The sequence below is a fragment of the Ruditapes philippinarum genome, unplaced genomic scaffold (assembly GCF_026571515.1).
Source record: "Ruditapes philippinarum isolate M1 unplaced genomic scaffold, ASM2657151v2 ctg2204_1_1_1_1, whole genome shotgun sequence".
Lineage (NCBI taxonomy): Eukaryota > Metazoa > Mollusca > Bivalvia > Venerida > Veneridae > Ruditapes > Ruditapes philippinarum.
In genome coordinates, this window is record NW_026860548.1 from 301,112 (window position 1) to 329,108 (window position 27,997).

General features: G+C 34.6%; 1 protein-coding gene across 1 annotated transcript; it reads right to left on the reverse strand.

Moving 5' to 3' along the window:
- LOC132760560 (GTP-binding protein 10-like) lies at positions 1-27,936 on the reverse strand. Its single transcript, XM_060752559.1, has 9 exons — positions 27,786-27,936; positions 21,490-21,689; positions 21,054-21,145; positions 18,056-18,200; positions 16,969-17,042; positions 13,516-13,568; positions 3,440-3,625; positions 2,641-2,764; positions 1-312 (listed from the first exon to the last, which is right to left on the reverse strand). Exons 1-9 carry the CDS (start codon positions 27,861-27,863, stop codon positions 65-67), a joined length of 1,200 nt encoding a protein of 399 aa, XP_060608542.1. The 5' UTR covers positions 27,864-27,936; the 3' UTR covers positions 1-64.
- Between the last annotated feature and the right edge of the window lie 61 nt (positions 27,937-27,997).

Genomic DNA, 27,997 nt, shown 5'->3' on the forward strand with positions numbered 1-27,997 from the left:
TTGTTGTTTTAGTAACATTTTTTTATTTTTTTCATTAACAATAAACGAAACATTCAATCATGTATCAAACCATTTTATTTTTATTTTGTTCTCTTCCTAAAATCCTCTCTAGTTTAGTAATGCTGGCTTTTTCTAACGATGACAACTGAGAAGTTCCCTCCTGATTATATTGATCACAGATGTCTAGCCATTTCCGTAAGTGTTTTTTCATAATCAGTGTATTTAAATCAAACATTGTAGATATCTTATATATCTCATCAAACTTTATCAATGTTTCTGGGTGAAGTGCCTCATCTACCCCTGATAAAGATTCTGAAAGAAGTAAAACAAACTAGAACTATCACTAAATGTGATTAATACCCCCACAAGACTACTTCGGAAAAGAGGATGTTACTAGTAACAGAATACCTTGTAAAAGAATTGAAATATAGAGTTATGGTTGTGGGCAATTAAAGATAGTTGTGGTTCTTGTATGTTGCATTTCCTTTCAATGTGGTTGGCCATTGATGAAGTTTTATTGAATTACTCTGTAATAAGTCCAGAAAGACAAGGAAAAGGAACAAAGGGCAATAACTCTATAAACACTGAAGATGGAGTTATAGTTCTTATGCACTGCACTTCCTCTTATTGTGCTTGACCATTGTATGAAGTTGTTTTGAATTCCAACCAGTACATTTTAAGTTATGCTCCGGACAAGGAAAAGTATCAAAGGGCAGTAACTCTGTATTTTGTCAAAATGGAGTTATGGTTCTTGTGCAATGCACTTCCTTTTAATGTCCTTGATAACTGTATGAAGTTGTATTGAATTACAAACAATAGTTTTCAAGTTATGCTCTGGACAAGGAAATGTAACAAAGGGCAATAACTCTGTAATTAGTCAAGATGGAGTTATGGTTCTTGTGCACTGCACTTCCTCTCAATGTGCTTGGCCATTGTATGAAGTTATATTGAATTCAAACTTTTTAAGTCTTCAAGTTATAGTCCGGACAAAAGAAAGCAATGGAAAAATAACAAAGGGCAATAACTCTGTAGTTACTTTAGATAGAGTTATGGTTCTTGTGCACTGCACTTCCCCTTATTGTGCTTGACAATTGTATGAAGTTGTTTCGAGTTTCAACCAGTAGTTTTCGAGTTTCAACCAGTAGTTTTCAAGTTATGCTCCTGACAAGGAAAAGTAACAAAGGGCAATAACTCTGTAATTAGTCAAAATGGAGTTATGGTTCTTGTGCATGGCACTTCCCCTTATTGTGCTTGGCCATTGTATGAAGTTGTTTTGAATTCCAACCAGTAGTTATCAAGTTATGCTCTGGACAAGGAAATGTAACAAAGGGCAGTAACTCTGTAATTAGTCAAAATAGAGTTATGGTTCTTATGCACTGCACTTCCTCTCAATGTGTTTGACCATTGTATGAAGTTATATTGAATTCCAACAATTAGTCTTCAAGTTATAGTCCGGACAAAAGAAAGCAATGGAAAAATAACAAAGGGCAATAACTCTAATTACCTTAGATAGAGTTATGGTTCTTGTGCACTGCACTTCCCCTTATTGTGCTTGACAATTGTATGAAGTTGTTTCGAGTTTCAACCAGTAGTTTTCAAGTTATGCTCCGGACAAGGAAAAGTAACAAAGGGCAATAACTCTGTAATTAGTCAAGATGGAGTTATGGTTCTTGTGCACTGCACTACCTCTCAATGTGCTTGACCATTGTATGAAGTTATATTGAATTCCAACCATTAGTCTTCAAGTTATGCTCCGGACAAGGAAAATGCAACGGACCGCTGGACCGACCGACCACCGGGTGACTCCTATATACCCCCCCAAACTTCGTTTTTGGGGGTATAAATATTATTTTACATTCTATTTGCCATTTGAAAGGAATTGAGTGTGACGTATTTCATTTTGCCTTATTTTCTATTTCACTTACATGTAGTCAAATTATCTATCTTATGTAACTTCATAAAATACTGAAGTTTTCTTACATTATATTTATAATTATAAGCTTATTTTATCAGTATACAGGGGAGAGCCTGCACAGAGAAGACTCTATACTGTTGGCTGACCATCCTTCAAGGTATCCATTAAACTGATAATGGAGTGCATTGGACAGTTCCAAAAATGAAAGTCAGACAAGACCATTTACGAAACTTAGTATGGAAACATGTGTGACAAGTTAAGCACCAGATGAAACCAGAAACAAGAAATACAAATACATGTATATATTGATGTAACCTATGTCAGTACCTTATAGATAGGTCAGTGATGAATATTATATGAAAACATTCCTACAAGTTGTAACATTATGTTATCTAGTCTATTTAATACTGGTTACTAAGAGTCATGTTCATTTTAAATTAACGCTTTACTGGTTTAAATTTAAGCATAACAAAAACACAGTTCCTTTTAAAATCACTCACAAAATTAGCTCTACAATATAACCTTAAGTCTTTAAGAGCACATTATTAATATTATATAACAGCTAATGTACCTATAACATAAAAATATTATAACATATAACATAGATAATATACATATAGCATAAATATAACAGATATATAATTTAAACAATTATGCATTTTCCAAACAACAGTTGTTGAACACATTTCTCTAGTCAATTCAATATAATAATATAAGTTTATTACCTGGTATATTTTGGATCTGGTCAACAATACTATCAGTGAGTGTACCATCTTTGTCAGTATCTATCTTATTTAGAGCCAACACTGCTGGCTTCTTAAGTAAATCACTGTTGAACAATTCAAGCTCCTTCAAAACAAACATATCTTTTAACTTTTTTCATATACAAATAATGGGCGCTAAGAAGAAAAGCAAGAGCCAAGCAGAACCCACACTCAACGTTGTTTTATTTCCAAAGATAAACACATCAGAAGAAGAACATTGTAGTGAAGGTTTTCAAAAAAACATATTTCTGTGTACAGAATTGAATTAAAATTTCATAATTGACCTTGACCGTTTAGGCCATTAACCAATCAAGATGACAGCTTCAACTAGAGCTAGCACGGAAGTGGCAAATAATTCAGCCTTATCTCTTTGACACATGATATAATGTACTGCAATTTATCATTATTTAATACAATATTCCTTGCTAGAAAAATAAGCTGTAAACAATGACATATCATAATGATTGAACCAGTAAAGTTTCAAAAGAATATCTTCCATTGTTAATGAGATAAAAAGTTATGCAAAAACCATAACCAAGTGTTATGTTGATGCCAAACAGATAGCCAAGTCCTAATATACTATGTATGCAATAGAATCTTTTGATTTATCTTTTGAATGTCTCTAACAACACATTGATGATTACACAGTAAGTATGTATCTATATGTATGTATATAATTTTTATCATTTTTGAGATAAAATATGTGTAAATATAGGCAGGTTTGTATTACATTTATGAAATAACTTCTTTAAATACATACCTTATTCAAAAGTAAAATGGTTTCAAAAGCCGTTCTCTTGGGATAGTTATGGCTGAGCTGGAAACCGTTAATATCAACCATAAATAGTAATAGCTTCGTTCTCTCTACATGCTTCAAGAATTTATGTCCCATACCAAAATTAACATGTGCACCTTCAATTAGTCCTGGTAAATCTGCTACAGTAATCTACAATAACAAGATCTACAGTTAATGTATGCCCCCTAAATCTGTCCTGGTAAATCTGCTACAGTAATCTACAATAACAACAAGATCTACAGTTAATGTATGCCCCCTAAATCAGTCCTGGTAAATCTGCTACAGTTATCTACAATAACAACAAGATCTACAGTTAATGTATGCCCCTTAAATCAGTCCTGGTAAATCTGCTACAGTAATCTACAATAACAACAAGATCTACAGTTAATGTATGCCCCTTAAATCAGTCCTGGTAAATCTGCTACAGTAATCTACAATAACAACAAGATCTACAGTTAATGTATGCCCCCTAAATCTGTCCTGACAGATCTGCTACAGTTATCTACAATAACAACAAGATCTACAGTTAATGTATGCCCCCTAAATCAGTCCTGGTAAATCTGCTACAGTTATCTACAATAACAACAAGATTTACAAGTTAATGTATGCCCCCTAAATCAGTCCTGATAAATCTGCTACAGTAATCTACAATAACAACAAGATCTACAGTTAATGTATGCCCCCTAAATCAGTCGTGGTAAATCTGCTACAGTAATCTACAATAACAACAAGATCTACAGTTAATGTATGCCCCCTAAATCAGTCCTGGTAAATCTGCTACAGTAATCTACAATAACAACAAGATCTACAGTTAATGTATGCCCCCTAAATCAGTCCTGACAGATCTGCTACAGTAATCTACAATAACAACTAGAACTATCGCTGAATGCGATTCATACCCCCACCAATGTCCTTGACAGAAGACAACTTGGAAAGGTAGTTAAGGGAATAACTTAAGTGACACAAATACATAAAAAGAAATTATCTCTGGTGAAAAAAAGACTAATTGTACAAGTAATAGTAAAAATATCTATTATCAAATCATGTTCGAAACAGTTACAAATAACCTTTCATTTTCCCAATATACTAAACTTTTTATAAGTCAATTTTTTACCTTCAAGTGTGGCCTTGACCTTCAGCTGGCACAAGGGTAAGATGGGTTCTGCACATCGCCCAATTGGAGTGAACATTTGAGTAAAGTTTGAAGAAAATCCTTCCATTAGTATAGAATTTATAGAGCGGACACAACATATTGTTTAGTATTGATTGTATGTAAATTTTAAAGACTTAAAAAGGGCATAACTTTGTCAAAATCCAATACAGAGTTATGAAACTTGACCTGCATATCGTAATTGTGACACCTCATATATTTTTAAGTTTCAAGCCAAATACCTATGCTAGTTTCCGAAAACAAGAACATGTTTTAATCTAAGAACATTTTCTAAGTCAGTTTTTGACCTTCAAGTCTGACCTTGACCTTTAGCCTGCACAAAGGTGACATGGATTCTGCACATAACCTTGTTTAGGTGAACATTTGAGAAAAGTTTGAAGAAAATTCTTCCATTAGTATAGGATTTATAGAGCGGACACAACATATTGTCTAATATGTGATTGTATGTAAATTTGAAGATTAAAAAGGGGCATAACTTTGTTAAAATGCAATACAGAGTTATGAAACTTGACCAGCATATCTTAATTGTGACACTCCATTTATATTTTAAGTTTCAAGCAAATACCTTTCCTAGATTCAGAAATATTCAGATATATGTTAAAATTAAAGAACATTTTCTAAGTCAATTTTTGACCTTCAAGTGTGACCTTGACCTTAAAACGGCAAAAGAGTGACATGGGTTCTGCACATCCCATTGTTGAAATGAACATTTGAGCCAAGTTTGAAGAAAATCTTTCAATTAGTGTAGGACTTACAGAGCGGACACGACATATTGTGTAATATTTGATTGTTTGATATTTGACCTTCAATTGTGACCTTGACCTTAAAATGACACATGGGCAACATGAGTTCTGCACATCCCCTTGTTGAGGTGAACATTTTAGCCAAGTTTGAAGAAAATCTTTCAATTATTGTAGGACCTACAGAGCGGACACGACATACTGTCTAATATATGATTGTGTTTGATATTTGACCTTCAATTGTGACCTTGACCTTGAGCTGACACATGGCAACATGGGTTTCTGCACATCCCTTGCTGATTTGTGAACATTTGAGCCAAGTTTGAAGAAAATCCTTCAAGTGGTATCAGGAGTTATAGAGCGGACACGAAAATGGAGACGGACGGACCGACCGACCGACCGACCGACGCGACAAAGCGAATCCATTATAGCCCCCCCCACATTTTGTGGTGGGGGTATAACAAGATCTACAGTTAATGTATGCCCCCTAAATCAGTCCTGGTAAATCTGCTACAGTGATCTACAATAACAACAAGATTTACAGTTAATATATGCCCCCTAAATCAGTCCTGACAGATCTGCTACAGTAATCTACAATAACAACAAGATCTACAGTTAATGTATGCCCCCTAAATCTGTCCTGGTAAATCTGCTACAGTAATCTACAATAACAACAAGATCTACAGTTAATGTATGCCCCCTAATCAGTCCTGGTAAATCTGCTACATTATCTACAATAACAACAAGATCTACAGTTAATGTATGCCCCCTAAATCAGTCCTGGTAAATTCTGCTACAGTAAGTCTACAAACAAGCAAATTTCGTTGAATTTATATCCCCCGCCGAGTACTGGTTATTATTAACACAACAATTGAAGACATAAGGCTTTATTTATATATTTAATCATGGCATAAACAGTAAAATCTTTGAACTTGAAAAATATTCAGGGAAATAACAGAGCCATAACTTTGTGTTAAATAGTAAAATCTGGAAATGCCAATGAGATGTATGCATACTACATAACTAATCAAGGGCCATAAATCTGAGTTATAAGTATCTGACTGGAACAGGCGACTATATGCACATCTCCTCTTAGTATCCCCATAAAAGTTTCATTGAATTCCAGCCGGTGGTAGCAGAGAAGTAGCGAGGAAACAAATATTTTTCTATATGGATACTGCATAACTAATCAAGGGCCATAACTCTGAGTTAAAGTGTCTGACCGGAACAAGCCGATGATATGCGCATCTCCTCTTGGTATTGAAGGTTCCCATATAGTTTTGTTGAATTCCAGCCAGTAGTTGCAGAGAAGTAGTGCGGAAACGATTTTTACTCTATATGCATACTACATAACTAATCAAGGGTCATAACTCTGAGTTAAAGGGTCTGACCGGAACAAACCTGCGATATGCGCATCTCCTCTTGATATTGATGATTCCCATAAAGTTTCGTTGAATTCCAGCCAGTAGTTGCAGAGAACTACTGCCCGGAAATGATTTTTACTCCATATGCATATTGCATAACTAATCAAGGGCCATAACTCTGAGTTAAAGTGTCTGACCCAAACAAGCCACGACATGCGCATCTCCTCTTCATATTGAAGGTTCCCATAAAGTTTCGTTGAATTCCAGCCAGTAGTTGCAGAGAAATAGCGCGGAAACGATTTTACTCCATATGCATACTGCATAACTAATCAAGGCCATAACTCTGAGTTAAAGTGTCTGACCGGAACAAGCCGATGATATGCGCATCTCCTCTTGGTATTGATGATTCCCATAAAGTTTCGTTGAATTCCAGCCAGTAGTTTGCAGAGAAGTAGCGCGGAAACGATTTTTACTCTATATGCATACTACATAACTAATCAAGGGCAATAACTCTGAGTTAAAGTGTCTGACCGGAACAAGCCGACGATATGCGCATCTCCTCTTGATATTGATGATTCCCATAAAGTTTCGTTGAATTCCAGCCAGTAGTTGCAGAGAACTACTCCGGAAACAAAATTTTGACGGACGGACGGACGGATGGACGGACGGACGGTCAGATGCCCATCTCCTCTTGATATTGATGATTCCCATAAAGTTTCGTTGAATTCCAGCCAGTTGTTGTAGAGAACGTCGGACGGTCGGATGGACGGACGGACGTTTTAACAGGAGAGTAATAATGTGGCTATTGTTCTCTCTATTGTTTTTTTTAGCCACAGAAAAGAAAAAAGCCACATAATTTAAGCATTACAGAATGAATGACATCAAAGAGAAAGAACAGTTACCTATTGTTCCTCTAGCCACATAATTACTGTCCTGTGAGTGCGGACGGACGGACAGACTGACAACGCCAAAACTATATCCCCCTCCCAATTCCATCGCGGGGATAATAACAACAAGATCTACAGTTAATGTATGCCCCCTAAATCAGTCCTGGTAAATCTGCTACAGTAATCTACAATAACAACAAAATCTACAGTTAAATGTATTGCCCCCCTAAATAAGTCCTTAATAAATCTGCTACAGCTAATCTACAATAACAACAAGATCTACAGTTAATGTATGCCCCTAAATCAGTCCTGGTAAATCTTGCTACAGTAAATTACAATAACAAACAAGATCTACAGTTAATGTATGCCCCCTAAATCAGTCCTGACAGATCTGCTACAGTAATCTACAATAACAACAAGATCTACAGTTAATGTATGCCCCCTAAATCAGTCCTGGTAAATCTGCTACAGTAATCTACAATAACAACAAGATCTACAGTTAATGTATGCCCCGCCCCCTAAATCAGTCCTGGTAAATCTGCTACAGTTATCTACAATAACAACAAGATCTACAGTTAATGTATGCCCCCTAAATCAGTCCTGGTAAATCTGCTACAGTTATCTACAATAACAACAAGATTCTACAGTTAATGTATGCCCCCTAAATCAGTCCTGACAGAATCTGCTACAGTAATCTACAAATAACAACAAGATCTACAGTTAATGTATGCCCCCTAAATCAGTCCTGGTAAATCTGCTACAGTAATCTACAATAACAACAAGATCTACAGTTAATGAATGCCCCCTAAATCATCCTGACAGATCTGCTACAAGTAATCTACAATCAATAAACAAGATCTAACAGTTAATGTATGCCCCTCAATCAGTCCTGGTAAATCTGCTACAGTAATCTACAATAACAACAAGATCTACAGTTAATGTATGCCCCCTCAATCAGTCCTGGTAAATCTGCTACAGTAATCTACAATAACAACAAGATCTACAGTTAATGTATGCCCCCTAAATCAGTTCTGGTAAATCTGCTACAGTAATCTACAATAACAACAAGATCTACAGTTAATGTATGCCCCCTAAATCAGTCCTGGTAAATCTGCTACAGTAATCTACAATAACAACAAGATCTACAGTTAATGTATGCCCCCTAAATCAGTCCTGGTAAATCTTGCTACAGTTATCTACAATAACAAACAAGATCTACAGTTAATGAATGCCCCCTAAATCAGTCCTGGTAAATCTGCTACAGTTATCTACAATAACAACAAGATCTACAGTTAATGTATGCCCCCTAAATCAGTCCCTGGTAAATCTGCTACAGTAATCTACAATAACAACAAGATCTACAGTTAATGTATGCCCCCTAAATCTGTCCTGGTAAATCTGCTACAGTAATCTACAATAACAACAAGATCTACAGTTAATGTGTGCCCCCTAAAACAGTTCCTGGTAAATCTGCTACAGTAATCTACAATAACAACAAGATCTACAGTTAATGTATGCCCCCTAAATCAGTCCTGGTAAATCTGCTACAGTAATCTACAATAACAACAAGATCTACAGTTAATGTATGCCCCCTAAATCAGTCCTGATAAATCTGCTACAGTAATCTACAATAACAACAAGATCTACAGTTAATGTATGCCCCCTAAATCAGTCCTGGTAAATCTGCTACAGTAATCTACAATAACAACAAGATCTACAGTTAATGTATGCCCCTTAAATCAGTCCTGGTAAATCTGCTACAGTTATCTACAATAACAACAAGATCTACAGTTAATGTATGCCCCCTAAATCAGTCCTGATAAATCTGCTACAGTAATCTACAATAACAACAAGATCTACAGTTAATGTATGCCCCCTAAATCAGTCCTGGTAAATCTGCTACAGTAATCTACAACAAGCAAATTCGTTGAATTTATATCCCCCGCCGAGTACTGGTTATTATTAACACAACAACTGAAGACATAAGGCTTTATTTATATATTAATCATGGCATAAACAGTAATATTCTTTGAACTTGATAAATATTCAGGGAAATAACAGAGCCATAACTTTGTGTTAAATAGTAAAATCTGGAAATGCCAATGAGATGTATGCATACTACATAACTAATCAAGGGCCATAAATCTGAGTTATAAGTATCTGACTGGAACAAGGCGACTATATGCACATCTCCTCTAAGTATCCCATAAAGTTTCATTGAATTCCAGCCGGTGGTAGCAGAGAAGTAGCGAGGAAACAAATATTTTTCTGTATGGATACTGCATAACTATTCAAGGGCCATAACTCTGAGTTAAAGTGTCTGACCGGAACAAGCCGATGATATGCGCATCTCCTCTTGGTATTGAAGGTTCCCATAAAGTTTTGTTGAATTCCAGCCAGTAGTTGCAGAGAAGTAGTGCGGAAACGATTTTTACTCTATATGCATACTACATAACTAATCATGGGTCATAACTCTGAGTTAAAGGGTCTGACCGGAACAAGCCTACGATATGCGCATCTCCTCTTGATATTGATGATTCCCATAAAGTTTCGTTGAATTCCAGCCAGTAGTTGCAGAGAACTACTCCGGAAATGATTTTTACTCCATATGCATATTGCATAACTAATCAAGGGCCATAACTCTGAGTTAAAGTGTCTGACCCAAACAAGCCCACGACATGCGCATCTCCTCTTCGTATTGAAGGTTCCCATAAAGTTTCGTTGAATTCCAGCCAGTAGTTGCAGAGAAATAGCGCGGAAACGATTTTTACTCCATATGCATACTGCATAAGTAATCAAGGGCCATAACTCTGAGTTAAAGTGTCTGACCAGAACAAGCCGATGATATGCGCATCTCCTCTTGGTATTGATGATTCCCATAAAGTTTCGTTGAATTCCAGCCAGTAGTTGCAGAGAAGTAGCGCGGAAACGATTTTTACTCTATATGCATACTACATAACTAATCAAGGGCAATAACTCTGAGTTAAAGTGTCTGACCAGAACAAGCCGACGATATGCGCATCCCCTCTTGATATTGATGATTCCCATAAAGTTTCGTTGAATTTCAGCCAGTAGTTGCAGAGAACTACTCCGGAAACGAAATTCGGACGGACAGACGGACGGACGAACGGATGGTCAGATGCGCATCTCCTCTTGATATTGATGATTCCCATAAAGTTTCGTTGAATTCCAGCCAGTAGTTGCAGAGAACTACTCCGGAAACGAAATTCAGACGGACGGACGGACGGACGGACGGACAGACTGACAACGCCAAAACTATATCCCCCTCCCGATTCCACCGGCGGGGGATAATAACAACAAGATCTACAGTTAATGTATGCCCCCTAAATCAGTCCTGGTAAATCTGCTACAGTAATCTACAATAACAACAAGATCTACAGTTAATGTATGCCCCCTAAATCAGTCCTGGTAAATCTGCTACAGTAATCTACAATAACAACAAGATCTACAGTTAATGTATGCCCCCTAAATCAGTCCTGGTAAATCTGCTACAGTTATCTACAATAACAACAAGATCTACAGTTAATGTATGCCCCCTAAATCAGTCCTGGTAAATCTGCTACAGTAATCTACAATAACAACAAGATCTACAGTTAATGTATGCCCCCTAAATCAGTCCTGGTAGATCTGCTACAGTTATCTACAATAACAACAAGATCTACAGTTAATGTATGCCCCCTAAATCAGTCCTGGTAAATCTGCTACAGTTATCTACAATAACAACAAGATCTACAGTTAATGAATGCCCCCTAAATCAGTCCTGGTAAATCTGCTACAGTTATCTACAATAACAACAAGATCTACAGTTAATGTATGCCCCTTAAATCAGTCCTGGTAAATCTGCTACAGTAATCTACAATAACAACAAGATCTACAGTTAATGTATGCCCCCTAAATCAGTCCTGGTAAATCTGCTACAGTAATCTACAATAACAACAAGATCTACAGTTAATGTATGCCCCCTAAATCAGTCCTGGTAAATCTGCTACAGTAATCTACAATAACAACAAGATCTACAGTTAATGTATGCCCCCTAAATCAGTCCTGGTAAATCTGCTACAGTAATCTACAATAACAACAAGATCTACAGTTAATGTATGCCCCCTAAATCAGTCCTGGTAAATCTGCTACAGTAATCTACAATAACAACAAGATCTACAGTTAATATATGCCCCCTAAATCAGTCCTGGTAAATATGCTACAGTAATCTACAATAACAAGATCTACAGTTAATATATACCCCTAAATCAGTCCTGGTAAATCTGCTACAGTAATCTACAATAACAAGATCTACAGTTAATGTATGCCCCTAAATCAGTCCTGGTAAATCTGCTACAGTTATCTACAATAACAACAAGATCTACAGTTAATATATGCCCCCTAAATCAGTCCTGGTAAATCTGCTACAGTAATCTACAATAACAAGATCTACAGTTAATGTATGCCCCCTAAATCAGTCCTGATAGATCTGCTACAGTAATCTACAATAACAACAAGATCTACAGTTAATGAATGCCCCTAAATCAGTCCTGGTAAGTCTGCTACAGTAATCTACAATAACAACAAGATCTACAGTTAATGTATGCCCCTAAATCTGTCCTGGTAAATCTGCTACAGTAATCTACAATAACAACAAGATCTACAGTTAATATATGCCCCTAAATCAGTCCTGACAGATCTGCTACAGTAATCTACAATAACAACAAGATCTACAGTTAATGTATGCCCCTTAAATCAGTCCTGGTAAATCTGCTACAGTTATCTACAATAACAACAAGATCTACAGTTAATGTATGCCCCCTAAATCTGTCCTGACAGATCTGCTACAGTAATCTACAATAACAACAAGATCTACAGTTAATGTATGCCCCCTAAATCAGTCCTGGTAAATCTGCTACAGTTATCTACAATAACAACAAGATCTACAGTTAATGTATGCCCCCTAAATCAGTCCTGGTAAATCTGCTACAGTAATCTACAATAACAACAAGATCTACAGTTAATGTATGCCCCCTAAATCAGTCCTGGTAAATCTGCTACAGTAATCTACAATAACAACAAGATCTACAGTTAATGTATGCCCCCTAAATCAGTCCTGACAGATCTACTACTGCAATATTCAACATGAGATCTATGTTAATGTGCATACATAAACATGTGCCCCCTTTAATCAGATCTGGTAGAGCAGATACTGTACATGACCTAATTTTTCATGGTATATAGTAATAAATTTATGATATATTTTTTACAGTGTTAATGTTTCAGAAGGAAACAGTAGACAGTTATTTCAAGGATGTTTGTGGAACAGTAAACTGTTGTCCGTCAGTATCAGGGATGACATTTTGAACTGTTCTCCTCCACCTTTGGCCTCTGGCAACAGTTCAAATGTTATCCCTGATTCCTAGGGGCAACAGTTTTGACTGTTTCACAAACACCCATGAAATAACTGTTTTATTACCAAATACAGTTGGCAATCTCCTGGATTAGACCCTTATGTATTTTTTAGGAGTAAAACATGTATATAAAGAACTAACTAAAGAAAACGGAATTAACCTTATATATATTCCTGGTTTAGACCCATGGTCTATTCCAGGATATAGCCAATGATTTGCAATTAAACTACAATATATATTGCAACAACATACTAATAACAGTTTTACAACTGTTTTAATTATTTACAACTGAATCCTACAGATGAATCACTACCGTACATTGAGCTGAGCCATGTTCAAAGACAGAATAGTGGCTGAAAAACAGCAAAACAACTATATCCAAAAAAATATGTGGGCAAATATGTTACCGCACGTAGTTTCATTATATACAAAACCCTACAAAATCTTGAACATACAATTATTACCTTTCTAAAGTCAGGAAATTCCATGACACCTATTTGTGGTCTGATAGTAGTAACTACAAATAAAACAATATATAAACATCTAATTAATTAATTTATATAAAACAAATCAAATGACTCTATCATTTATCATGTTGGTATGAAGATGATATTAAAAAGTAACGTTATCAGAATATATTAAATATAACATTTGGAGGGTCAAGGAAGGATGGCGATGGGAAAAACTAAAATATAATCAGCAATGCTAAAACCAGCCAGTTAAGGAATATGATAAAAACTAACATTTTAAATATTTTCTTTATTTTGATTATTTCTAAACACAAAATCATTTACATAAATAATATACATTGTGTACATGTATATAAAATAGTTCTCACTTTGCAATATACATTATGCACTTAATTTAATAACAAGAAACATGGCAATGCCACAAAACCAGGTTTTCAATTATCACCATTGTAGATAAATATGTTGTAGTTGAAATACAAATACATGCAACAAACAATGTAACTATGTGCAATGTAAATCATGAATAATGAATTTTCTATTTTTAAAAATTGTAATCTTGACCATAGGGGGCCCAAAAGCCACCCCAAGTGAGGTCTTTATAAAAACTTGCTTTAAAGCAAATTTCATAAAAATATCTTATTCCAAACTAGTTATTGCCCGGAAACCTATTTTCTATTTTTAGTAACAGTGACCTGACTGGAAACAGATTTTCTATTTTTAGCAACAATGACCTTGACTCTACAGGACCCAAAAGCAAGCAGATGAGCTGGCAGGCGTGCAACAACCTAGATAGTTTCTGTTTTATAACTAAATAAAGTTTGTTGTGATTAAAAGGATATATTACACTAATAATTAAATTTTATGGAAAAAACAAAGGGCCATAATTAGGTAAAAACTTATCCAATCACAAAACCCCGACAATATGCATCAGGGCACTTGAAGACAAAACTAGTCTATGAAAGTTTGGTCAAAATCCGTTGAGAAATGTAGGAGAAGTTGTGCACAGAAGAAATTGTTCACTATATAATCTATATAAGGAAAAAAAATCAAAGGGCCATAATTAGGTCAAATATTATCCAATCACAAAACCCTGAAAATATGCATCAGGGCACTTGAAGACAACTAGTCTATGAAAGTTTGGTCAAAATCCGTTGAGAAATGTAGGAGAAGTTGCGCACAGAAGAAATTGTTCACTATACTTGTATAATCTATATAAGGAAAAAAAACAAAGGGCCATCCTTAGGTCAAATATTATCCTATGACCAAACCCCGACAACATGCCCATGATTTTTTCCCCTGTATTTTACAGCCAAATAAAGGCTGTTTCCCCTAGCTCAAAACAGGTATATTTTCCCCCAAAAAAGCTAATATTTTCCCTTGTAATGCCCTGTGCACTTCTTCACCAGAACCATAACTTAACAGCATCTGACTTATTATATCAGCTAGAAGACAGAGAGCTGTCCATAATAGCCTCTGCTATGTACCATGCATGTTAAATTGAATTGAAATTAAATTTTTGTTATAAAATGTGTGGGTAAATTCAATTCTCAGTTGTTGGAATTTGATTTCCCCTTTTCTGATTTATCACGCTATATTTTCCCCCTTAAGAAAGCCACAGGTTGTTTTGAACATTGGAAAAAAAATCACTGCATGCGCCAGGGCACTTGATGACAAAGCTTCTGTGAAAGTTTGGTCAAAATCTGTTGAGAAATGTAGGAGTTGCACACAGAAGAAATTGTTTACGCCTCACACACTCGCACTAAGGTAAGACTGTATGCCCCCACTCCCCGTTTTAAGACTGGGTCATTATATATAATGGAGTCTATATGAAATGTAAATATCATTAAGTTTATACCATATCTAAAATATATCATTAAATAGAACTAGAACTATCACTAAATGCGATTAATACCCCCACAAGACTGCTTCGGAAATGAGGATGTTACTAGTAACAGAATACCCTGTAAAAGAATTGAAATATAGAGTTATGGTTGTGGGCAATTAAAGATAGTTGTGGTTCTTGTATATTGCATTTCCTTTCAATGTGGTTGACCATTGAAGAAGTTTTATTGAATTACTCTGTAATAAGTCCAAAAATACAAAGAAAAGGAACAAAGGGCAATAACTCTATAAATACTGAAGATAGAGTTATAGTTCTTGTGCACTGCACTTCCTCCCTCTTTTTGTGCTTGACCATTGTATGAAGTTGTTTTGAATTTCAACCAGTACGTTTTAAGTTATGCTCCAGACAAGGAAAAGTATCAAAGGGCAGTAACTCTGTATTTTGTCAAAATGGAGTTATGGCTCTTATGCACTGCACTTCCTTTTAATGTCCTTGACAACTGTATGAAGTTGTATTGAATTCCAAACAGTAGTTTTCAAGTTATGCTCTGGACAAGGAAAAGTAACAAAGGGCAATAACTCTGTAATTTGTCAAGATGGAGTTATGGTTCATGTGCACTGCACTTCCTCTCAATGTGCTTGAACATTGTATGAGGTTATATTGAATTCCAACCATTAGTCTTCAAGTTATGCTCCGGACAAAAAAAAGCAATGGAAAAGTAACAAAGGGCAGTAACTCTGTAATTAGTCAAGATGGAGTTATGATTCTTGTGCACTGCACTTCCTCTCAATGTGCTTGACCATTGTATGAAGTTATAATGAATTCCAACAATTAGTCTTCAAGTTATACTCTGGACAAAAGAAAGCAATGGAAAAGTAACAAAGGGCAATAACTCTGTAATTACTTTAGATAGAGTTATGGTTCTTGTGCACTGCACTTCCTCTTATTGTGTTTGACAATTGTATGAAGTTGTTTTGAATTCCAACCATTAGTCTTCAAGTTATGCCCCGGACAAGGAAAAGTAACAAAGGGCAATAACTCTGTAATTAGTCAAGATAGAGTTATGGTTCTTGTGCACTGCACTTCCTCTCAATGTGCTTGACCATTGTATGTAGTTATATTGAATTCCAACCATTAGTCTTCAAGTTATGGTCCGGACAAAAGAAAGCAATGGAAAAGTAACAAAGGGCAATAACTCTGTAATTACTTAAGATAGAGTTATGGTTCTTGTGCACTGCACTTCCCCTTATTGTGTTTGACAATTGTATGAAGTTGTTTTGAATTCCAACCAGTAGTTTTCAAGTTATGCCCCGGACAAGGAAAAGTAACAAAGGGCAATAACTCTGTAATTAGTCAAGATAGAGTTATGGTTCTTGTGCACTGCACTTCCTCTCAATGTGCTTGACCATTGTATGTAGTTATATTGAATTCCAACCATTAGTCTTCAAGTTATGGTCCGGACAAGGAAAATGCAACGGACGTCTGGACCGACCGACCGACCGACCAACCGACCACCGGGTGACTCCTATATACCCCCTCAAACTTCGTTTTTGGGGGTATAAATATTGTAGAATATGAAAAAGACTATACTACACGGTACTTACATGGGTATTCTGCAATTTTTGGTGAAGCTCTTGATATAGCAGATAAAAATGTTGACTTTCCAGCATTTGGGAATCTGTAAAACAAAAAAAAGTATATATCAATTAGTAACAAGACCGACAAATGCTCCCCAAGCAGAGCCCAGTAATGGAACAATCACTTTCACTAAAACAAAGGTGTACTTTTATAAAAACAGTGTTACATGAATATACATTAACAGTTACTTTGTCATATTCTCAGTGAGCATAATTTTTTTTTAAAGCATTTGTGGATGAATGAAAGAGATACGACAAGTCACAACAATCATTGTACTATCTTGATGTTCAAGTATAAACTTCACTTTTCTACCTGGACTGGTCTTTTTGTCTGCTGAACAAAATTATTTTCACTTCACCTCATCTTAATAAGCAGCATATTTATGTATATTTATTTTAAAGTCCATGAATAACAATGAAGACCATCTACTCAGTATCGCAATGTTTAATGCACAAATGTGACCTTGACCTTTGAACTGGAAATCTGACTTGTATGCACAACATGTGATCATTGTGTCTAACACATTTATGCAAAGGTAATTTGGTTAAAAAGGGGCATTCCTCTAATTTTAATAATAGTGACCTTGACCTATGGGCCCCAAAACCTATGAGTGTTCTCACATAAGCTTGCTATATACTAAGTTTGATTAAGATAAGTCAATCTGATTTTAGTTTTTTCCCTGGAAACCATTTTGGCCCAGCCACATGCCAGATTGCAAAATTGAAAACCTGGTTATAAAATTTGAAACCCCTCCAAAGTTATCTTGTGGAAAACCAATAATTTCACTTAAAAATTGATTAGAAAGTGGGTAAAACACAATAATTAGTTGATGAAAATCAAACATGACTTGTGCTTTGATATAGAATACTTACATACCAAATATAAACACAACAGACGGATAATGGCATACCATTAAGTGTCCTGAAGTTTCTTCGCGACTATAAAAATCAGAAATGACTGATGACTTACAATCGTTATAATCTGTAATAACTGTAAATCACAAAGTATACATTTAATTAAATGTTCCAATATAGAAAGTGAAAAAAGGCCTACCCAACTAATCCAATATCAGCAATCAGTTTTAGATCTAATTTAACTGAAAGAGCCTCGCCCTTCTTTCCATGGTAGTTATTTCCCGGACCTCCAGGTTCTCCTCCATGTGCAACAATAACTTCTTGTCCTTCTTCATTAAGGTCACCTGACAAACAAATTATTCATTGAGACATACAATGTAAGAGCAATAAGTGATCATATTTGTTGTCTGATAATAGCTAATTAAGTACTTGTATTGAGGGGTGATTGGGAAGTATGGTGCAGCTACATATTTCTAATGGAATTTGTGAAGCCCAACACGGTGGTGCTGTATTACAAATTGTATGGGCATTGTAGTTTCTGAGGAGATTTTTTTATATTTCATTTTATAAAGTGTATTTATATCTTTCATGACCACAACATGCATAAGACTAGAACCAGATTTTGTTTATAGAAGTGACAATTTTTTTTTACTCTTTAAGGCCTGTACAAATCATGTATTTTTAATGTAAGCAACTTTGACCACTCTGTCACAGAGGTTTCCATGTTTCTTAACAACGTTAACATACCTATAATATGTCCTTGGTCAGTGGTTACAGTAACATACCTATAATACATCCTATATCAGTGGTTACAGTAACTTACCTATAATACGTCCTTCATCAGTGGTTACAGTAACATACCTATAATGTGTTTATCAGTGGTTACAGTAACATACATATAATGTGTTCATCAGTGGTTACAATAACATACTTTATAATGTGTTCATCAGTGGATACAGTAACATACCTAAAATTTGTTCATCAGTGGTTACAGTAACATACCTATAATGTGTTCATCAGTGGTTACAGTAACATACATATAATGTGTTCATCAGTGGTTACAATAACATACTTTATAATGTGTTCATCAGTGGATACAGTAACATACCTAAAATTTGTTCATCAGTGGTTACAGTAACATACCTATAATGTGTTCATCAGTGGTTACAATAACATACCTATAATACATCCTTCATCAGTGGTTACAGTAACATACATATAATGTATTCATCAGTGGTTACAGTAACATACCTATAATGTGTTCATCAGTGGTAACAGTAACATACCTATAATATGTTCATCAATGGTTACAGTAACATACATATAATGTATTCATCAGTGGTAACAGTAACATACCTATAATGTGTTCATCAGTGGTAACAGTAACATACTTTATAATGTGTTCATCAGTGGTAACAGTAACATACTTTATAATGTGTTCATCAGTGGTAACAGTAACATACTTTATAATGTGTTCATCAGTGGTTACAATAACATACCTATAATATCTTCATCAGTGGTTACAGTAACATACCTATAATGTGTTCATCAGTAGTTACAATAACAAACCTATAATATGTTCATCAATGGTTACAGTAACATACCTATAATGTATTCATCAGTGGTTACAGTAACATACCTATAATATGTACTTCATCAGTGGTTACAGTAACATACCTATAATGTGTACATCAGTCGTTACAGTAACATACCTATAATACGTCCTTCATCAGTGGTTACAGTAACATACCTATAATGTGTTCATCAGTGGTTACAGTCACATACCTATAATACATCCTTCATCAGTGGTTACAGTCACATACCTATAATGTGTTCATCAGTGGTTACAGTAACATACCTATAATTCGTCCTTCTTCAGTGGTTACAGTGACATACCTATAATATGTACTTCATCAGTGGTTACAGTAACATACCTATAATGTTTCATCAATGGTTACAGTAACATACCTATAATACGTCCTTCATCAGTGGTTACAATAACAAACCTATAATATGTACTTCATCAGTGGTTACAGTAACATACCTATAATGTTTTCATCAATGGTTACAGTAACATACCTATAATATGTCCTTCATCAGTGGTTACAGTAACATACCTATAATGTGTTCATCAGTGGTTACAGTAACATACCTATAATACGTCCTTCATCAGTGGTTACAGTAGTATACCTATAATATGTACTTTATCAGTGGTTACAGTAACATACGTTTCATACGTCGTTCATCAGTGGTTACAGTAACATACATCTAATACGTCGTTCATCAGTGGTTACAGTAACATACCTATAATACGTCCTTCATCAGTCGTTACAGTAACATACCTATAATACGTCCTTCATCAGTGGATACAGTAACATACCTATAATACGTCCTTCATCAGTGGTTACAGTAACAAACCTATAATACGTCGTTCATCAGTGGTTACAGTAACATACCTATAATACGTCCTTCATCAGTGGTTACAGTAACATACCTATAATACGTCGTTCATCAGTGGTTACAGTAACATACCTATAATACGTCGTTCATCAGTGGTTACAGTAACATACCTATAATACGTCCTTCATCAGTGGTTACAGTAACATACCTATAATACGTCCTTCATCAGTGGTTACAGTAACATACCTACTATAAGTCCTTGGTCAGTGGTCACAATAACATACCTATAATACGTCCTTCATCAGTGGATACAGTAACATACCTTTAATACGTCCTTCATCAGTGGTTACAGTAACATACGTATCATACGTCCATGGTCAGTGGTTACAATAACATACCTATAATATGTCCTTCATCAGTGGTTACAGTAACATACCTATAATACGTCCTTCATCAGTGGATACAGTAACATACCTTCATCAGTGATTACAGTAACATACCTATAATACGTCGTTCATCAGTGGTTACAGTAACATACCTATAATACGTCGTTCATCAGTGGTTACAGTAACATACCTATAATACGTCGTTCATCAGTGGTTACAGTAACATACGTATAATATGTCGTTCATCAGTGGTTACAGTAACATACATATAATGTATTCATCAGTGGTTACAGTGCATACCTATAATACGTCCTTCATCAGTGGTTACAGTAACATACCTATAATACGTCCTTCATCAGTGGTTACAGTAACATACATATAATGTATTCATCAGTGGTTACAATAACATACCTATAATACGTCCTTCATCAGTGGCTACAGTAACACCTACAGGGACTGGTATTATCTCATCCTCACCAGGAGGGCCTAGCAATAATCTCTTCCTGAAAGACATACCAGAAACATAGATATAAACAAGATGTTCCACATAACTCCATATTGCTCATGCAAATACTTGTACACAACAAGTGGGATGATCAATCTGCATCTGGATAACAACAAGGATTATTTAGTTGTATTATTCTTCATACTTTTAATGTAATTTTATCACATTTTACAAGTTATTTTACATGTGTTAAGTCAATGACTGTGACCAAACAATAATCCAACAGACCTCAAATGTTTCATTTAATGTATTGGATCAAACCTTTGATACTGGTTAACAATTCATATCAAATAGACAAATACTGCTTAGTCAATGAAGTGAAACATATAACAAACAACTTACGAGCTGTCACTTCCAGTCTGTGCAGTGTATCTTTGTGCAGGATTTAACTCAGGAAGTTCTTTTAACTTGACCTTCTTGGATGCTCTAACAATAACATCCCCTCCTTTCCCACCAATACCGCCATATCTTTGAAACCCCTGTCCTCCAGCACCTCCTCTTACATGTATCCTAAGGCTATCAAAAAATCGAACCGTTCTTTTCTAAAAAAAAAATTAAATTTCAAACCGAGATTTGCATGAGTCAATAAAAAAAACTTTATTCATGAACCAATCATAAAACATCTTATCTTATTTTGTCTTCTAAACAAAGATAATTTCAAACAATACTGCCACAGAGCTATATTTACAAATTTGTAATACAAGTCTCTGATGCTGCCTACATTTATTTTTATTTGTTAGTTATTTAACTCTGAATAATTTTATAGTAATTTACTTTTTATCTCTAAATAATTTTATAGCAATTTACTTTTTATCTCTTAATAATTTTATAGTAATATACTCCTTAAAAAGTTATTAACTAAGAATCTATATCCTTGTAGGTTTTTATTTGAGGGCCATGTTGACCCTTTACCATCTTTTAACTGTGCGTTGCCATAACAAACAAGTATTCTAAGATTCATGTTGATAACTTTCGTACTTTATAAATCATTGGTGAATATTTTCACCTATCGGAAATTATTACGTTGTTTATGTTCAAAATAAGTTTTTATATCTCAATACTTGGTTTATTAATAGATTATCGTTGGGTGCCCTAAATTGGTCCCTGTCCTATAGTCAACACCTTTCATATGTAAGTCACTAAGTCACATCAAATGAACGTTTGTTTATCTATCTGTCTGTTAGACCTTGATTAGTTTCATTTACATTACCTATTAAGTCATTATGTTGTGTATATAAATTCTTCGTATCCTTATCTTTGCTCCGATTAAATCTGCTTGAATGAGATAATTTAGAGTATTTTTGATTAATCTAATAGGGTCAAGGGTGATACTTTAATATACAGGTTCAGTGTTTCTGCCAGACTAGATTTTTTTAGGGTCAATTGTGACCCTCTGTATAAAAATATGGGGGTCATTAAAAATTATGAAGGCTCAAATTTAAAAAAGTAAAAACTACAAAAGCAAATCTCAGAACTGTTTGATTTCACATGTTAACTTCAAATTCTCACTTTTTGCGGTTGCAAAGGAAAAATCTACCAAGGAAGAACCAAGGCTTATTTGTATTAAAACATTTAACCTGTCAGACATCTGTTTAATTGCAGAAACTTTGATATTTTGGCCACTTTAAAAGCCCTTATCTTCCGTGGTGTCTTTACCATTGTGAGAAAAGCAACTGCATGCACAAATCACTTGTTTACCCAGACCATGCATGAGTAAATCCCAAATACCATGACTGATTGTAGAACGGTTATGTCGGACAAAAAATGTGCCGATCATGACGCAGAATCAGTTAGCAATTTATACATACAACGTCAAGAAGTTACTTAAAATAAATAAATTTTGGATACTCGAACAATAATTGCTGATTTAAATGGGATAGCACTAATAATAGGTGAAATAAATTAATGAAAAGACATCCAATTAATGTGTATTAGGATTGCATCATAGAAAACACATTTTGTAAATTTCAATGTGTCATTCATGAAATTATTGCGTCAAAAATGCAAGAAATGCAGAGTAGCTGAAACATTGCAGGTAGAAAATACAACCGATTTTAACCCATAGTTTGGATCGCCAATCGGATAAAAATAAAAAGCCTGAGGATTGGTTCATGAATGAATACAAATGTGCCAGATTCCTAGCATGATTATTGGTGAACCCTACGGTTTTGCCTTCAGTGTACCCGCTACCCATCCCGTCACAGTAAGCAGGGAGCTATTTATCTACATGCTCGCCCACATGTTCTTCGTTTTATAACGGTGGCGAGGGTAAATAAACCCAACACTCACTCTTAGTTGTAACTACATGTACCTTAAGCTGTTAAGCTATTCATGACCAGTCTTGAAAGTGAAATTTCTGACACCGTGGCGTAATCACTTTACTTAGTTTTACCGGGTTGTAACATGGCAAGATCAGCAGTAATCTGAACAGAGGAATCTGGGTCAACTTGGCCCTAAAACTAACTCGGCCCCAGAGTCATCTCAGCCCTATACCAACTTGGCACTGATCAACTCGACCCATAATTATGTTTTACTGGTTATTATTCATTATTTATTTGCGTCATATCTTTCTTTTTTTAATCTAATATTGGACAAAAAATGACTTTTAATAATAAGTATTTTTGTCCTAGATCTAATTTGAATAATGATATGCTATGTTCTTGTGAGTCCTCTTAAATCAAGTGTGAAAATCAAATATTTTTACTGGATCGAAAGGCTAGTGACTGACATCTAATTAGACAGTCAATAAACACCTTTTATCTATGATAAACATGTGTGTTTATAGTAGGTAATAGGTGATAATCAACTTCCTAATAGGATTAAAGGTAAATATACATTATGACGTAAATGTTCTGTTCAAACTTAATACTTAATTAACTTGCCTAATTATAGACATTACATATTTTACTTCCTTACATGTACGTATTAGTACTTTGCTATGGAATTAACAGTGTTATTATCATAAAATTCAATCCTTAACTTTATTAATGGATCAGTTTTAAAACTTTTTGTCTTGATATCTCTCCTTTTATGTAACAAAGTGAAAGATAATTTTTAAAAATATGTTGCCGACTTTTTCAATTTCTATTGTGATTGTTAGCACTTGATCTCTTAATAATTACTTTTCCAGTTTTATAGTAATTTAAAGTATTTTTAGTAGTTGTATTAACTAAACAATCTATATCCTTAAAGATGTTTTAATATAGGGCTGCCCGAGTTGGGTAGACAGACGTTTCACTATTGAGACGGTTCACACCAAGACGTTTCACTCCCAAACTCTTTTTTATACCAAAACTATTTTGATACTTATGATATACTAAAATAGACCTAAAATATTGAATTGAACTAAAATAGACCTTAAATTTAATAAAAATAAATTTAAAAAGGGGATTTCACTTTTTTGTCAACGACTTAAAACTCAGTACTTTAAGTTGTATCATTTCAGTTATCTTATCTTCTTTATTGTTGTTTTGAAATCAGGTGTTTTTCTATTCTTTGATCCATATGTGCAATTATAACATTATTTCACTTAAAGAAAAAATATTTTTGATTAAAATAACATTTTAATATAACTAACTATTTGATCTTTTGTAAACATGGACTCAATAGGCAATTTTAATTTAAAGCATAACAATCTTGTGACAACAATTAACTTTGAGTAACGTGTTGTTTTTTGTTTTTGTCGTTAATTTTAAACATGGGATACAAAATTGTTAAATTATTTAATGCTAGCATAGTGCTTTTGCGATATATGTAAAAAAATTTAATGGCCATTGAAATCAGAAATATCTTTAAATTAAATTAGAAACATTGGGACTTTTTCAATATTTGTCATGTATAATCATTTTTTCTGTGACTAAAATTCATTATTATATAAACAAAACTTATGGAGAAGTTTCTGTTTAAATTGGGTGTTGTCAAAAAATATTTTAATGGTTAAATAAACCACTGATTAGTAAACTGTTGATGCTTAAGTGCAGTGTTTATACAACTGATTTAATAATGGTGTCAAACTGTTAGTTGATTGTCTCAGTGTTTATACAACTAATTAGGCGATGAGATAACACCACAATTACATAAGTTTGTTTAATGGCTACTGTTTAATAAATTGATGAAGAAAATAATTTTAAAAGATAATTTATTTTATACACATTTTTTCGCATTTCATTGTTTTAGACTTACAAAAAAAATCATTATATAGTCAATATATTTAATATACTGATATTTTTTATTATTGAATAATATTAATTACTTTACTGGTAGTGATTTTAATATTTAAACTGATTCTTATAATTTGTCTTTGTTGTTCTTTCTATGTTATTCTATTTTTTTTTAATTTACTATACTGGGCAGGAACCAGTTTCCGGACAGAATTCGAGTTTTTTTAATTGTTTATTTTTTTAATAATAAACCTGCATTAACTAGAAATGTGTCCATAGGACACGGATGCCCCCACACGTCACTGTTCTGTCAATCTTATGACTCTAGGTCAAATATTTTTTGGACTACATGTGCCACAAGTTGAAAACTAAAAATCAACAAAGGGACATAATTCTGTTAAATTTGGTCGCAGCAAAAATTCCTTCCTTTACTACCATCTACACATTAAGGTTGTTAATCCCTGGAAGTTTAAGCAAAATCTGCCATCCGGTTTAAGAGAAGTTGCGTTCACAAAATTTCTACATAGTATATAATGAAAAAATCAACAAAGGGCCATAATTCTGTTAAATTTGGTTGCAGCAAAAATTCTTTCCTTTACTGCCATCTACACATTAAGGTTGTTCATCCCTGGAAGTTTAAGCAAAATCTGCCATCCGGTTTAAGAGGAGTTGCATTCACAAAATTTCTACATAGTAAATAGTGAAAAAATTAACAAAGGGCCATAATTCTGTTAAATTTGGTCGCAGCGAAAATTCCTTCCTTTACTGCCATCTACACCTTAAGGTTGTTCATCCCTGTAAGTTTAAGCAAAATCTGCCATCCGGTTTAAGAGGAGTTGCGTTCACAAAATTTCTACATAGTATATAGTGAAAAAATCAACAAAGGGCCATAATTCTGTTAAATTTGGTCGCAGCGAAAATTCCTTCCTTTACTACCATCTACACATTAAGGTTGTTCATCCCTGTAAGTTTAAGCAAAATCTGCCATACAGTTTAAGAGGAGTTGCGTTCACAAGATTTCGGGACGTACGGACGGACTGACGGACGGACGTTCTCACAGGACAGTAATTATGTGGCTACTCTATTGTTCTCTCTATTGTTCTTTTAGCCACGCAAAAGAAAATAGCCACATAAAAGCATTACGGAATGAATGACATCAAAGAGAACCTATTGTCCCTCTAGCCACATAATTACTCTCCTGTGAGTGCGGACTGACTGACGGACGGACAAGTGCAACGCTATATGCACCCACATTGTGGGGGCATAATAAAACTAACATACCAAAAACCTGAGCTCTAACTACGTCCGATAACACAATTAATACTGCCTGGTGACGTAAGCAATGTACAAACTGAAGGGTTAGATTAGGTCATCAAAAGTGTAAATTGTTCACTCTTGCAGAACCAGTTTCCGGACATATATTAAGCTGCTATTCATATCTGATAATTATTCTAATATAACAAAAAATTTCTTCTCACATATAAGCTTTCTTATTTAATTAAGCTGATTTACTGAAAAATGTTTATAATAGGAAAAATAACGATCACGTGATGGGTCTCGGAATGACTGAAAAGTGAAACGGATATTTTTGTGTGTACGGCAGCAACGAAGTGCGAAAGTGGAGTAAACCTAGCTAAACACCGTTTTCCGATACGTTACAGATTTAGCTCTGGGGAATTACACCCAATGAACTTCGAATGAAGTACATTGTGCCCAAATTATATCCCGAAATAAACAAAATATTGCGCATGCGCAGAACAAATTACATGCCCCAAAGGGATATAAGGCTGTTTTTAAAACACAGGTAAGATATCCTCACGAAATTTTAATGATGTATCAACTTGGAAGGAAGTTTTTTTTCTAAAACAATCAAACCAAGCATCTGCATGACATAAAATACCGATCGTCATCGATAAAGCCAAAATTAAGCCGTTATAATACTTGTCCGGAAACTGGTATTGTCCGGAAACTAGTTCCTACCCAGTAAATAGAATTTTCTCATGTTGTTACACTTATAATAAAAGTGATATTTCAGAAATTTGTCTTTCATTTACACCTCTTATCACTCAACCCATAATTAAAGAGTAATCTTCTAATAATTCAAATTAACAATACCATTGAAATCAACAAAATGAAACATCAAATTAAATTATTTTACACTGTTAAACTTTGATATTAATGAAATTAAAATTTGTTAACTTTCCTAGTAAACATCTCTAAAAATTGGGAGTGAAACGTCCATACAATTGACATAATGGGAGTGAAACGTCTAGGTGTGAACCGTCTTGGGAGTGAAATGTCTCAATAGTGAAACGTCTTGGGAGTGAAACGTCTGACATTCCCTGAGTTGACCGTGCCGAGTTGACATAGCCATAGGGCCGAGAGGCCATTTACCTGAACAGCCTATAGCTTTGATAGGAGTCAATAAATGAAGGTGTGCATGAACATTACTGAGATGCACTTTTTGTTATAACTTACTTTGGGTAAGTTTTTAGCTGACCGAAATTGATTTAAAGCTAATGATTTACACATGCAAAGAAGACAACTTTTCTGCATTTTGTAATGACGCTTAGACGCTTGATTACATGTAGCATATCGTCTGTGTAACTCGAGTAAAATAATTGGATTTACTTTGCCATACCAATTGTTTTAGATAAGGTCAGACTACTGCATTGATTATTTAGACTGAT